General features: G+C 42.5%; 1 protein-coding gene and 1 long non-coding RNA gene across 2 annotated transcripts; one reads left to right on the top strand and one right to left on the bottom strand.

The window, feature by feature from the left end:
• Positions 1-1,280: 1,280 nt before the first annotated feature.
• Positions 1,281-2,289, bottom strand: LOC108079962 (uncharacterized). Its single transcript, XR_001770891.3, has 3 exons — positions 2,091-2,289; positions 1,558-1,903; positions 1,281-1,502 (listed from the first exon to the last, which is right to left on the bottom strand). It is a non-coding gene; the product is annotated as an uncharacterized lncRNA (long non-coding RNA).
• A 2,470-nt stretch (positions 2,290-4,759) lies between these two features.
• Positions 4,760-5,485, top strand: LOC138928005 (uncharacterized). The gene has a single exon (XM_070283900.1). It carries the CDS (start codon positions 4,760-4,762, stop codon positions 5,483-5,485), a length of 726 nt encoding a protein of 241 aa, XP_070140001.1.
• The last annotated feature ends 7,633 nt before the right edge of the window (positions 5,486-13,118 follow it).

A 13,118-nucleotide genomic window follows, 5' to 3' on the forward strand; every position in this document is an offset into this window, starting at 1 on the left:
ACAGGAAAATGATTGAGTTCATCAAACCGTATATCTGAAATTGGATGCTTTGATTTTTCACCAACTGTGAGCGAAGATCTCGGCGTGGATGGAGATTGCATTTTCCAACCTGGTTGTACAGTTTGCTGGGATGATGGTGACGGAAATTTCCGATCATTATCACGAAATGGTCGACCGCGTTTATGCTTGCTTTGACATGCAACTAAACCAGCAGCAATTGATTCCCGAAACTCCGGAAGCTCCAACAATTTGACTGTGCTCTTGTTTTCCTTGTTGATGCGCCTGTATAAAACATACGCATTTGTCGCTGCCATATCAACCAAATGGTAAAAAATACGTGTCATGGCATCTTGTGTTTTTGCTCGAATATGGTAACGAATTATGAGTCCATCCATGAGATCAACACCGACCATGTGGGCATTATATTCCCGAATAATTTGGGGACAAACAACCTCAATTTGTCTTTTAGATTTCCTGTCATAACGAGCTATCTTTGCTTTTTCTTCATTTGCATTTAATTTTAAAAATGGCTTAACACCCACATAAGTGGATAGCAAACAGACGGCTTTATTGTCTTTCCACAATACTTTTGTTATATCGATGCCATATGACGAACCGACATACTCAGTCGAAAAGCCCCTCGGCTGTTTCCTGATCATAATGTCATTCGGTAGCTTGCAATTTGGAATGCGATTAACACGCACTGTTTTTAGGCTATATATCCCTTTAGCACGCAGGTGAACTATTAAAGGTAAAAACGTATAAAAGTTGTCGAAATAAACTATGTGGTTTTTGAAACTTTCTACCGTTTTTGTTAGGCGAACAACAGTGTTGGCCGCAGCTCCAAGATTTGGATGAGCAGGCAAGATAACGTTGTCACCTGCATCGGTATAGATTTCAAATCGGTAAGCATAACCAAAAGAATCGCACAACACAAACAGCTTTATTCCCCACTTATGAGGCTTATTGGACATATACTGCCGAAGGTGGTGTCTCATTTTTGTGCTGCACATTTGTTCATCGACACAGTCGTGCTTGCTTTGGCACAGAATCAAACCTATGATTCAGGTGATCTAAAAATGTGGGCTTGCTATACAGTGAATCGTATCCTGGCTCGCCTTTCTTTTCTCGCTTACTCTCATCCCGCACTGAGAAGAATTTTTTGATTTCTTCAAACTTGTTTCGCGACATGGAGTGTTTTACAGGTCCTAATGCATTTATACCCCAGTAGCTTTTTATATTCGGGTACCGATAAGTTGACATGTAGATCAAAATTCAAATGTAGTGATGGATATCGTCAATGCTGACCGAATGGTTTATTCATCAATCATATTCATAATCTCTGAATCGAAGAAGTAACAGAAAATCTGCATCGGTGTTTAAGTTCCTTTATACAATCTGGGAGTGAAGAATTCCCCGAAAAGCTATATCGTTTACATGCACCTGTATCGATTGCTGCCGCCATGTTACCTTTGTCGGCACCTTGTTTATTGATTCAACATCTGTTAATAAATTAATTAGTTATTTGAGTACCATTATATAATTTAGTTTTCTTACCGGCACAATTGAAACCACCAGAAAAAGGCTCAGATGTACACACTGAATATTCCTTTATCGGCAGTGGTGAACGAGGTCTCTTTGCAGGATTTTTGGTAATTTCCAGCTCCTGTACATTATCTTTGACATTATCAGCGTTATTGTCGATAAATGAAATAGTTTCGGCGTCCTCCAATGCCGTGTTAATGATTCTTCCAAATCCAAGCTGTCTTCATCGTCATCACTAGAGTTATTCAAGAGTTTCTCGTCCGTCTCAACATCATTGAACAAGTCAAGCAATTGTTCATCGGTCAACTCGGACAATTTAAAACGTCTACGCATTCGCTCTGCCATTTCGATCGAAAGTCTTAAAACAAAACCATATAATAAACAGAAACAAACATAACAATTGCATGCAGCTGTGAAAAAGGCGCTGCTTGTAAAAGTTTGCGTGGATTCCCAACAGTGCCTCAAGACACAATTTCACCGCCGCAACGCACTATTTGTATAAAGTTGCAAATATGCAACTTAATTTGGATTATATAATATCTTACCTTCAAGAACAATAAATTTTATTTGGCTGATTTTGAAGTTATTTCACTTTTATTGATAACCAAATTGCAACACGAAGCACACCAAAATTATTACGCGCGAATGCATGATGCATGTAAACAACACGAAAAAAGTCCCGTTATAAAGCTTAAGACAGCTGTGAAAGCTTTCACTCATAAGTTCACATGTTTATTGTGAATTGACAAGTATAATTCAAATAATTAAAAGGCTCCTCGATTTTTAGATAATACAAATTATATAATAAGTGCGTTGAGGCACTCTTGGGTATTAAAGGCTCCCATAATGAGAGAGTCAGCTTTGGAAGCTTCGTGGAGCACAAATAAACCAGGAGGCAGTTCTAATTATCCGTAGGAAGGCCGGACAGGCATTTAAATAGAACAACTTTTCTAAATGGGTCAGCGTAGGATTGTCGATATAGACCGCTGTGAAAAGGTCTCGGAAAGTCGGCCAGCGAAGATAATCGCCCGAAAAAACTTCCGTTTCGCACCAGCAAGACGAAAAGGAATTTTGGGGCGCAGGGCATTGGACTTGAGCTGCTATAGCAGAGATCGTATCGATCTGTTCCATGAACTTGGCGGCACACCGTTCATAAATGAAATAGGTGTCGTCGTATTTTGCCTTAAGTGTAGGCAAGGTGTCTGCCGCGCCCTCTAAGCCAACTGAAATTAGCTCTGAACAAGCTTCGTACTCTGTCTCGACCTTATCTCATAGCGCTGGGACTTGGTCGAGATGGATTAGGCAAGAGTTCTAGGATGGAGTGGGTGCTGCTGGATTGCAGACTCTGGAGTCGAAGTGCCTCAGACGGTCACAAATCAAAGTAAATTTGTCTAAAATTAAAGAAGCCACTCTGGATATATTGTAAACAAATGTACTTGTCGAGAAATAGATAGGTCATTTTCATCGCTTCTTTACTTGTTCTTAATTTCATATAATTGCACCTTGTTAATTGCGCATCACTGTATTGTTTACTTTATGAAAGCTTAAAGCTCACATGCATAGCCGAAAATGCAGCTTTTTGTCTATGTGTTAGCGCATCACGCGATCATTTGCATTATTCTTTTTCTGCACGCTGTTCGCCGCCAGTTCTATTGCTTCTGTATTCTTGACCGCAACCGCACGCAAAATCGCTTATTAAGCTTTGTACAGTAACGCAACCGCTCACCGCCCGCAACCTGCTTATAAATCATAATAGAACTTACAAAACTAAGAAAATACACAATACAGTCCACTCATTCATCGCCATACAAATTTTGGTCCGTTCGAGTAGCCGGATACCCGCGTTTATTTGTGAGTTTTCTTCGCGCATAAAAAGAGAAAAATTTTCGCCATGAACTCGATAATGCATCGGAAAATTCAACAACGTGGTGCCTGTAAGGGGCAACTAACTCGCACCCTGAACAGCGCCACGGACTTTGCACAGAGATGTGATTGTGTGCAGACATTGCAACATAAACTGGAGCGTTTAGTTGCTACTTTCAACCACTTCATGGAGCTTTCCGATGACTTAGTGGAATTCAACCTGGAGGAGGGGTACGAGGACCCTGGTTTGGATATACCGGAATACGAAGAGAAGTTCTACAGTGCCCACGCTATTTTTAGTAAAGCCATAAAAAAAATGGGAGGTCAAGATTATGGCCAGGACCAGTCTGACCTTTTGCTCTAAAGTACAGTGGAACGTTTATTTGAGGGACAGAATCAGCTTGTGGAACAAATTCATACCTCTTCAAGTGCAACTGATTTAAGGTTCGAGAAAATTCGGATTCCCACATTTTCTGGTAAATATGAAGACTGGAGCCAGTTTAGCGATTTGTTTTTGAGTTCAGTGAATAACAACGAGAAGCTTTCTAAGTGCCAAAAATTCCATTACCTGAAATCTTATCTGGATGGTGAAGCTCTGTCGTTAATTAAACATATCGCCGTTTGTAACGATAATTACCAAGATGCATGGGAGAAATTGGAAAATCGTTATAATAAAAAATCGCTTATTGCTCGATCTTTTGTGCAGAATTTTCTGTCGCTACCAACCGCTAATAATTTGAATATCGCTGAGTTACGCAAAATTGTGGATTCTGCCGACGAATGTATACGAGGCCTACACGCGCTTAACTGTGACAGCCGCGATGTATGGCTAATTCATATTCTGCTACCAAAATTAGGTTCTGAAATCAAGCAAGTATGTCGTAGAAGGAAGACGTCACCATATATGAATTATTCACTTTTCTCTTCGCTCATCGTGATACTTTGGAGTCTTGTCAGGATTTACACGCATTGCAGCCGTCAAGACCAGCTCAGAGTAGACGCCGCCAAGTCGCCTATCACGCAAGTGGATCAAATCAACCTTCCCGCGAGTGTATATATTGTCAAGGACAGCACAATACATGAATATATATTGTATATATTCATATATATATTGTATATATTCATGTATTGAATTCAAAGCCTTGGATGTCAGGGATACTAAGTTATGCTTCAATTGCCCCAGTAGATCGCTCAAGTTACGGATTGTAATTCTTTAAACACTTGCCGTCTGTGCAACGCGAGACATCATACTCTAGTACATCCGGAGGAGTCAAGATCGATTCCTTTGGCTTCCGCCCAGATATCTGCCGCTGAATTAAAGGCAACTCCTTCCTTTGATCATGCTGCTGACATGAATACTGCCGCTATTAGCCATCATACTGTGGAGATGGCTAACAATCAAGCCCTACTGCCAACCATTCTGGCCAATGTTATTGACGCATGTGGCAACACCACCTCATGTAGGCTGTTGCTCGATACTGGATCAACAATAACCATGGTATCCGAGTCCTTTATCCAAAGGATCGGAATTTCTCGCACGCATGCTCACATTTCGGTAGTTGGTTTAGGTGCTAGCCCGGCTGGCGTGAGCCGAGGTCGCGCTACCTTCACCCTGCTTTCAAGGACCACTACTGCATCAGTGGAGGTCACCGGTTTAATTATGACTGACCCGACGTTTGGAGCTCCTGCAAACATCGACGTAATCTTAGGCGCTGATCAGCTGTGGAACATATATACTGGACATCGCCGAGAGTTTGGTATCGAATACCCCATTGCACTACATACTAATTTTGGTTGGGTAATTACTGGCAGTTATACTGATTGCAACGAAGCATCTACGCAAGCCCAAGTCTACCACGCGTACGAAGACTTGGACTCCTTGGTCCGATCATTCATGGACATGGAACAAGTGCATCCGACCAAAGCAACGATTGACGCTAGTGATCCTGCAGAACATTTTCTTAAAACGCATGCTCGTACAGAATATGGTATCTACTTTGTTCAGTACCCATTTAAGGAGCCCATCATTCCAATTGGATCTACGTTGCCGCAAGCTTATATCGCTTCGCCGCATTAGAAAGGATATTTCGAAAATTCCCTGCACTAAAACAACAATATGTTGATTTCATGGAGGATTACCTGAGACGAGGGCACATGGAATTGATACCTGCAGCTGCAGTTGGTGAGGATCCAGCACGCTACAATTATTTGGCACACCACGCAGTGTTTAAGCCAGATAGCACTACCACCCGTTGTCGAGTCGTATTTGATGGCTCAGGAAAGGACTCCAAGGGTCATTCGCTTAACTCCCGACTGCACATAGGCCCACTTATTCAACGGGATCTACTTGGAGTACGCCTTCGCTTCCGTCAGCATCGTTACGTATTTTGCGCTGATATCGAGAAGATGTTTAGAGGCATTTTGGTAGCAGACGAACATACGCATTATCAACGAATAGTTTGGAGAAAGGAGGAAACCGCCACGCTAGATCATTATCGATTGCTGACAGCCACATATGGATTAGCTTCATCGCCGTTTATAGCTGTTCGAGTTCTGAAGCAGCTTGCCACCGACTATGCCGGAATGTGTCCGCTCGCTGCTGTCGTTCTTAATAGAGACGCTTACGTTGATGATATTCCTACGGGATGCGACAAAGTTGAGAATCTCATTGCACTTCGAAAATGGAGTTCAAACTGTTGCGGCTTATTAAAGTCTTTGCCAAAGGAGATTTGTGAGTATCCACCAAACGCTTAAGAGAACGACAGTCCTTTTCGATTTGTTAAAGTTCTGGGAGTATGTTGGGAACCTAAAACTGACTATATCTTTTTCAAGCTAGTATCCCCTGGAACTACAACTGCTCTTACGAAACGCACTTTGCTATCGGAGCTAGCCAAGATTTACGATCCGCTGGGTTTGCTTGCGCCCACCACTGTTTTTCTAAAGATTCTATTTCAAGATAGTTGGCTCAGCTCTGTCGAATGGAGTGAGGTATTACACCCCCATTTATGTATCCGATGGCAGCAATTCGTATCTGAAATGCATTTATTGGAAACTTGTCGAGTTCCTCGCTACATTTCAACACCAAGTCAAGCAATTGAGCTGCACGGATTTGCGGATGCTTCATCTCAGGCATATTGTGGTGGCCAGTCGCAAACCGAAAATAAAATATATGAGAAATACGGAAATTAATTTGTGAACATTGCGAAAATGCAAATCACATTTGAATTCGCATATGCCCACAAGCAAAACGTAGAGTATAGCGGAGAGCGTCGATAGAAGTTTATCTGGCCTGCTCTCGCATACAGCCTACCGGCATAGCGCTAACCCTTTCTCGTGTGCACCGAATGCGTGTGAAGACAGAAAAGGCGAAGAGCGACTGGAAGCACTCCGTTAGGTGAAGTTTGGCAACGCTGCAATTGCGTACAGCTAACTTCTCGAGTCAGAGTTCTCGCTCATTTCATTTTTGGCACTAATAACGTTCGCATGCAAACCGCTGCTGATCGTTGTAATAATAGTGGAAAATTTTCAACCGCGTGGCCGAAAATTTTAAAGTGTTTTCTGGCCAAGGAAAAGGAGTTCACCAGTGCAGAAGGAGTTTCGGAGAAACGAACCCAGCACAAGGGGTAAATATTTCCGTGAAAAGTGCAAATGAAAGGCAGTGTTTAAGTGCATATTTTTGTGTAGGAAAGAGACGGAAGATACGTCGGCCGGCAACTTCAGCGCCAGAGCGGCGGCATTACGCCTGTTCTCGGGCGTTGGTCACCGGCTGGTAGACCGTTTTGGAGGCCGCTGGCCGAGATCAGTGCGACAACCGCCTTACTCTTTTGGACGTGCCACGCGCTGACTGCCACGTTTGAGGTTGGAATCGACCTGCGAGCGAGCACGCCCAACCCCCATCGGCCTTAACCTCAAATTTTGAGCGACACTTCGGCCGCGACACCGTGTGCCACATGAAGGTTCGGATTTAACCTTAATCCGACCTGCCGTTCCCAATCAGCCAATCCATCCCAGGCGTGGTGTCGGAGTACCCATGCGGGTTAGGCTACCCTAAGGAACGCGAGGAGGAGGAGAAGGAGCTACGAGCTCCTGCAGAAGCAACGACGATCGGTTGACCGTTGGTTTTGCTGCCGTAACTAGAAGGAGGAGACGAATGTGAGGCGACGCTAGCCTACACTTTACGCGCACGTGCCACGTGCGGCACCATATCCCAGAGCGGGATGAAATAAGGAGAACAGACCTCTCGTCTGGCATGCGAAGACGCCAAACCCTTCGTATGCGGTGAATCGAACAGGAGATCTGGAGGAGAATGCCGCAAGGAGGCATCGCCATGTGCAGAGCTGCAGCCAATCAACGTTGACGTGTGCTGCAGATAATTTTCTTTGTTTAGGGATTCAGAGCCAATGTGCTGAAATTGTAGATCTAATTTTTTGATAATAATACTGTTTGTATTCAAGTAATGTAAATTTAGGGTCGTTTGAGCAACACAAAAATAATATTTGTCAGAAGTTAACAACATTTCTTGATTAAATCTAGCACAGCGTCTTCGATGGGCCCACCGAACCTGCTTCAACCGGATTTGTGAGTAAGTGAGATCTCTCCTTATAAAAAAAAAAAAAAAAAAAAAACATATTGATTTCTGACTTTAAAAATATATTACATTTTTGTGTGTGCATTTAAATAACGAAACGCTATATAATTAGTCGATTGATATTTACATATTTTTTCTACAATTCAATTAAAGTAAATTTTCGTAGCATTATGATTAGAAGTAAATACACCGTAAGCAGCGATAAGAATTTTTGGAGCGAATAAGATTTTGTAGATGATAAGAAGATGCGATTGGATAACGCTTTGTTATTGTTTTGGGCATTAGGCCAATATGATTGAATTTATGCGATACTTTGTTTTGATTGATTGATTCTTTTTCCAATATGTTGGAGTAATTTGAATTAGTTTTCGTGGATCGATCTTGATGCTGCCGCAATGTGAATTAGAATTATAATATAATAATAAACTTTGATTAAGGGATAACCGCAAACATAATCTCTCGAGTTATCATGGCAGGGAGGGTACAGAAAGGGATGGCGAATAACAGCTAGCCACCCCTACTCCTGGTGTTCTCTTGATTAGCTTACTGGTCCGTCCGCGCATTCCAGAATCCGAATATATCCTTTGTTGTTTTGAACTGTAGATTACAGTTAGTGCACTTAAAACTTTTCTTTTGCGTAGTGCAGTGTGTATATAGGGAAGATGAGGAAAACCCACGACAATCCGACGAGCTTAGCAAAGAGCAATGCTAGAAGTGCACGAAACCGAATCTCCTTATACACTAGGTTACCCTTAACCCGGTGAACACAGGCCAGGGAGCCCTGACGGGCAACCGACGAACCTAGTCTGGCTGACATAGAAAGACAAGGGGGAACCGACTAGCTGGCTGGCTACTACATAGAAAGAAAATGGCGCCCAACGTGGGGCTAGATAGCTGTTTGGCTACTACATAGAAAGAAAATGACGCCCCAACGTGGGGCGGATAGCCGTATACCTATCGCTGTATGTTGACTACATAAGAAGAAAATGCCACAACCAATTTGGGGCAAGCAACAGTGATACTTCTAGACACCGAAACCGACTAGAGATTGCCAGATTTCTAAGTGCAGGAAACTAGAATGAAACTCAGCTCCACGATTTTGCTCTAGTAGTTACCAATAATTGTATTAGTGTCTGCTGAAGTTTAGTTTCAGGTCTTTTCAGTTTATGTAATGATCTCTAAGAATTCGAGGCCGGAATCGCGATCTTGATTCGAGTAATCTACGGATTAGGTCGACCACTCAGTTTGAAGTATTCATGTAATCTTGGAAGGATTGAAAGTAACAATAAGTAGAACTTATTTGCGGATTTGGATGAATTTGAATTAGGTCTCTAGGAATTGCGATTGTATTTCGAGTAATCTACGGAATAGTCGACCAGAACCAACAGTTCACTTGATATCTCATTTCCATGAATGTTCTTTAAACTTGCTTTTAGACTACGGGAGTCTGTTCAATGGAATTGCAAAGTATTGGAGATACTTCGATCTTTGACCGGTTCAGATAAAGTAACTCGAGAAGCAAGCACTCAAACTATATTTTTTTTTATTAATTTTGCTTTGAAATTTAACTTTTTGTAAGCTATCAAGAAACATAAGGAGTTTAATTCACATAGCGAGCATGCAGTCATTATAAGATCAATCACGAAACTATTGAATTTATTTGTATATAACCAAAGTATTTTTGCGATATGTCAGTACGTCACAGCAACGTCGATTTATCTGCCGCAGCAGGCGGCGAAATTACATCGTGTACAATTTGTACGCAACCATTGAGCGCAAGCGATTTAACAGCAACTACTCCTTGCGGTCATACATTCCACCATCAGTGTATCAGGGATCATATGATTGATTCCAATGGATGTCCAATGTGCAATCGAGAATGCACAGCACAACAATTGTCCTTGTCGAACAACAATCTTTTAGCGGAATTGTCAGCTGCTGATCGAAGATTAGGAGGTACTAATACTGTCAACAACGATTTACCGGCTTGCAGCGTGTCGATTGAGCATACGAACAGAGGTAGAGCAGGCGGAAGAAGAGGCAGGAATACAGGTCAACGCCGAGGCGGCGGACAACGAACAGGAATGACGCTGAGGTCAGGTCGCAATAATCCAGCGAACCACCTCGAGCAAAGTCTTGACACAGATTCTGTAAGAGATATTTCTAGGGCAGACAATTTAGAGGACATAGAGAGAGTAGTACAGACAGCCATGCAGGCACAGCAACAAGTCATTAGGCAAGAACTTTCAGAGTTTATACGAGCGCAAGTAGCGAACCTACAGCTTGGTGGTTCTGCTCAAACTCCGAATAGGAGAATGAACGATAGACGAGATCAACCAAGGGAAGCTCATTCAGCAGAAACGGTTTACCATGATATTCATCTAAACACTCAGCGCGTCGATAGATCGGGTTCTACAGTTCAGCCAGAAAAGGTGCCGAGCATCATTCAGAGTTGGCACATCAAGTTTGATGGATTAAAGGACGGGTTACAGACAGAAGAGTTCCTTTATCGCATACAGGCATTAGCACAGCAAAATTTAAATGGGAATCGTCAGCTTCTATGTGACCATCTCCATTTATTTTTCGCTGGCAAAGCGAGCGAATGGTACTGGAAATTCCACCGTTCGTTTCCTCAGTTTAACTGGATTCTATTTTGCAGAGAATTTCGGAATAAGTTCAAGGAGAGTGACTCGGACATGGACATTTGGGAGTTCATAAACAGTAGGCGTCAAGCTGAAAAAGAACCTTTTGAAGACTACCAATTCCAAGTAGAGAAACTTGTGTCTCGCTTGAGCACGCCGATCTCAGAAGAATCGTTAGTGAGGCTTCTTATTCGACAAGCGAAACCTTCACTACGATATGAACTTATGCATTTGCGTATAGACACGTTAGCTCATCTCAGGGAGGAAGTCCGTACGCACGAACAATTTTGTAGGCAAATGAAAGCTCAATCAGTCAGAGGTGGTTTTCAGCAACGATCTTTTGTGTCTCAAATAGAACAAGAGTTTGATGATAGTGAAACAGCTGAAGTTGCGGCTATACAGCGAAAGCAACTTAAGTGTTGGAATTGCGACAAACTTGGACATCATTTTGATGATTGTCTTGAAGTTCGCACCATCTTTTGCTACGGGTGCGGAGCAAAGAATACGTTCAAGCCCAGGTGTCAAAAATGCAACCCTTCGGAAAACTATCCGATGGATGCGCCGGTCAAATCTTGCCACACGTCGCATCCGAGACAGTAAATTCTGATAGTGGTACACAGACAGAACCATTAGTAATAATAAACCCAGACGAGTCAAATAACAAACCGGACGAACCTAAACCGATTAATGTCAATCATTACCAGCCATTTCATGTCAGAGTAGCGAATTACGCAGCCGCAAGACAGCGAATCTTCGGAGAAGTCAGTTCTTGCTCCTGCGTTTGCAAAACAAGACGTTCAACCAAGCGTCTGCGAAGTTTTTGGAAAGCAGTTCGAGGCAGTCGCCAGAAACTAATTTCCGCAATCTTTATGAAGTCTGATAATCGTGTTTATACAGATATCAACATTGACGAGCATAAATACCTAGCTTTGTTGGATTCAGGTGCATCCATAAGTTGCATCGGTGGAACAGCAGCCAAGGAGCTAGAACACCATCCTAGAATGCGTAAATGCTCAGGCAGAATTCGAACAGCAAACAACTCGAAAAGTACAGTAGATGGAAGACTCGAGTTAGAAATTGTCTATCGGGGAGTTAAGAAGCCGATACAGTTTTTTGTAATTCCGGAGCTTGATCAAGATGTTTATCTTGGCATAGACTTCTGGCGCGATTTTGGATTGCTCAGTAAGATTATGGATGATAAAATCTCTATAGCAGAGTTAGACATAGGTCGAGAAGACGAAGCTACGGAGAATCCGGATATTCACGTGCTGTCAGCACAACAAAAAGTAAGACTAGACTCAGTTATCGACAAATTGCCTTCTTACGAAAAGAATGGTCTTGGTCGAACACATTTGATGGAACATTGTATTGATGTAGCAGAGGCGAAACCAGTTAAGCAGCGTCATTGGCCAATATCGCCAGCAAAAGAAAATCTCATGTTTTCCGAATTAGAGAACATGCTAGCGCTAGGCGTAATAGAAGAATCCAAAAGTCCATGGAGCAGCAACTGTGTTCTCGTGAGGAAAGGACCTAAAGTTCGCTTATGTCTAGATTCTAGGGAAGTGAATAAGCTGACTGTTAAGGATGCATATCCACTACCGCACATAGACGGTATACTTAGTCGTTTACCTCCCGCACGCTTCATCACAGGCCTTGATATGAAACACGCGTTTTGGCAAATACCTCTCGAGGAGAAGTCCAGACAATATACCGCATTTACGATACCGAACCGGCCGTTATACCAATATAAGGTTATGCCTTTTGGTCTCTGTAATGCGGCCCAAACTTTGTGTAGATTGATGGATTTGGCTATCCCAGCGAAATTGCGTACGAGAGTATTTGTCTACTTAGACGATCTTTTGGTGCTTTCTGACGATTTCGAATCCCATATGAAACTGTTAGAGGAAATAGCAGGTTATCTCCGTGACGCGAATCTAACGATAAACATAGCCAAGTCAAAGTTCTGCATGACCCAAATCAGATATTTAGGCTTTGTCATTGGTGATGGTGAGCTGAAAGTCGATCCAGAGAAAGTAAGCGCGATCGAAAATTTTCCTGTACCTACTACGGTCAAACAGTTGCGCAGATTTCTAGGGTTAGCCGGTTGGTACCGACGTTTTGTGGACAACTATGCCGCAATAGCCGTACCACTGACAGATTTGCTTAAGAAGAACAAAGTTCTTACATGGACTCAAGAAGCAGAGGACGCATTTGTTCAACTCAAGTCCAAGTTAATCTCATCTCCAGTTTTGAGAACACCAGATTTCAAGAAGCCGTTTATACTGCTTTGCGATGCAAGTTTATATGGTCTCGGGTGTGTCTTAGTTCAAGAAAACGAGGAGGGAGTCGAACTACCGATAGCATATATGTCTGAAAAACTGTCTAAAGCACAGCGAAATTATTCGGTTACCGAGTTAGAGTGCTTAGCTGTAATCAAGGGCATCAATAAGTTCAGAGCATACATTGAAGGTCAAGAGTTC

Source organism: Drosophila kikkawai, chromosome 2R, assembly GCF_030179895.1.
Source record: "Drosophila kikkawai strain 14028-0561.14 chromosome 2R, DkikHiC1v2, whole genome shotgun sequence".
In the NCBI taxonomy this organism is placed as follows: Eukaryota; Metazoa; Arthropoda; class Insecta; order Diptera; family Drosophilidae; genus Drosophila; species Drosophila kikkawai.

Coding starts and splice junctions, on each gene's coding strand:
- LOC138928005 (XM_070283900.1), top strand. CDS start 4,760: ATGAATACTGCCGCTATTAGCCATCATACTGTGGAGATGGCTAACAAT.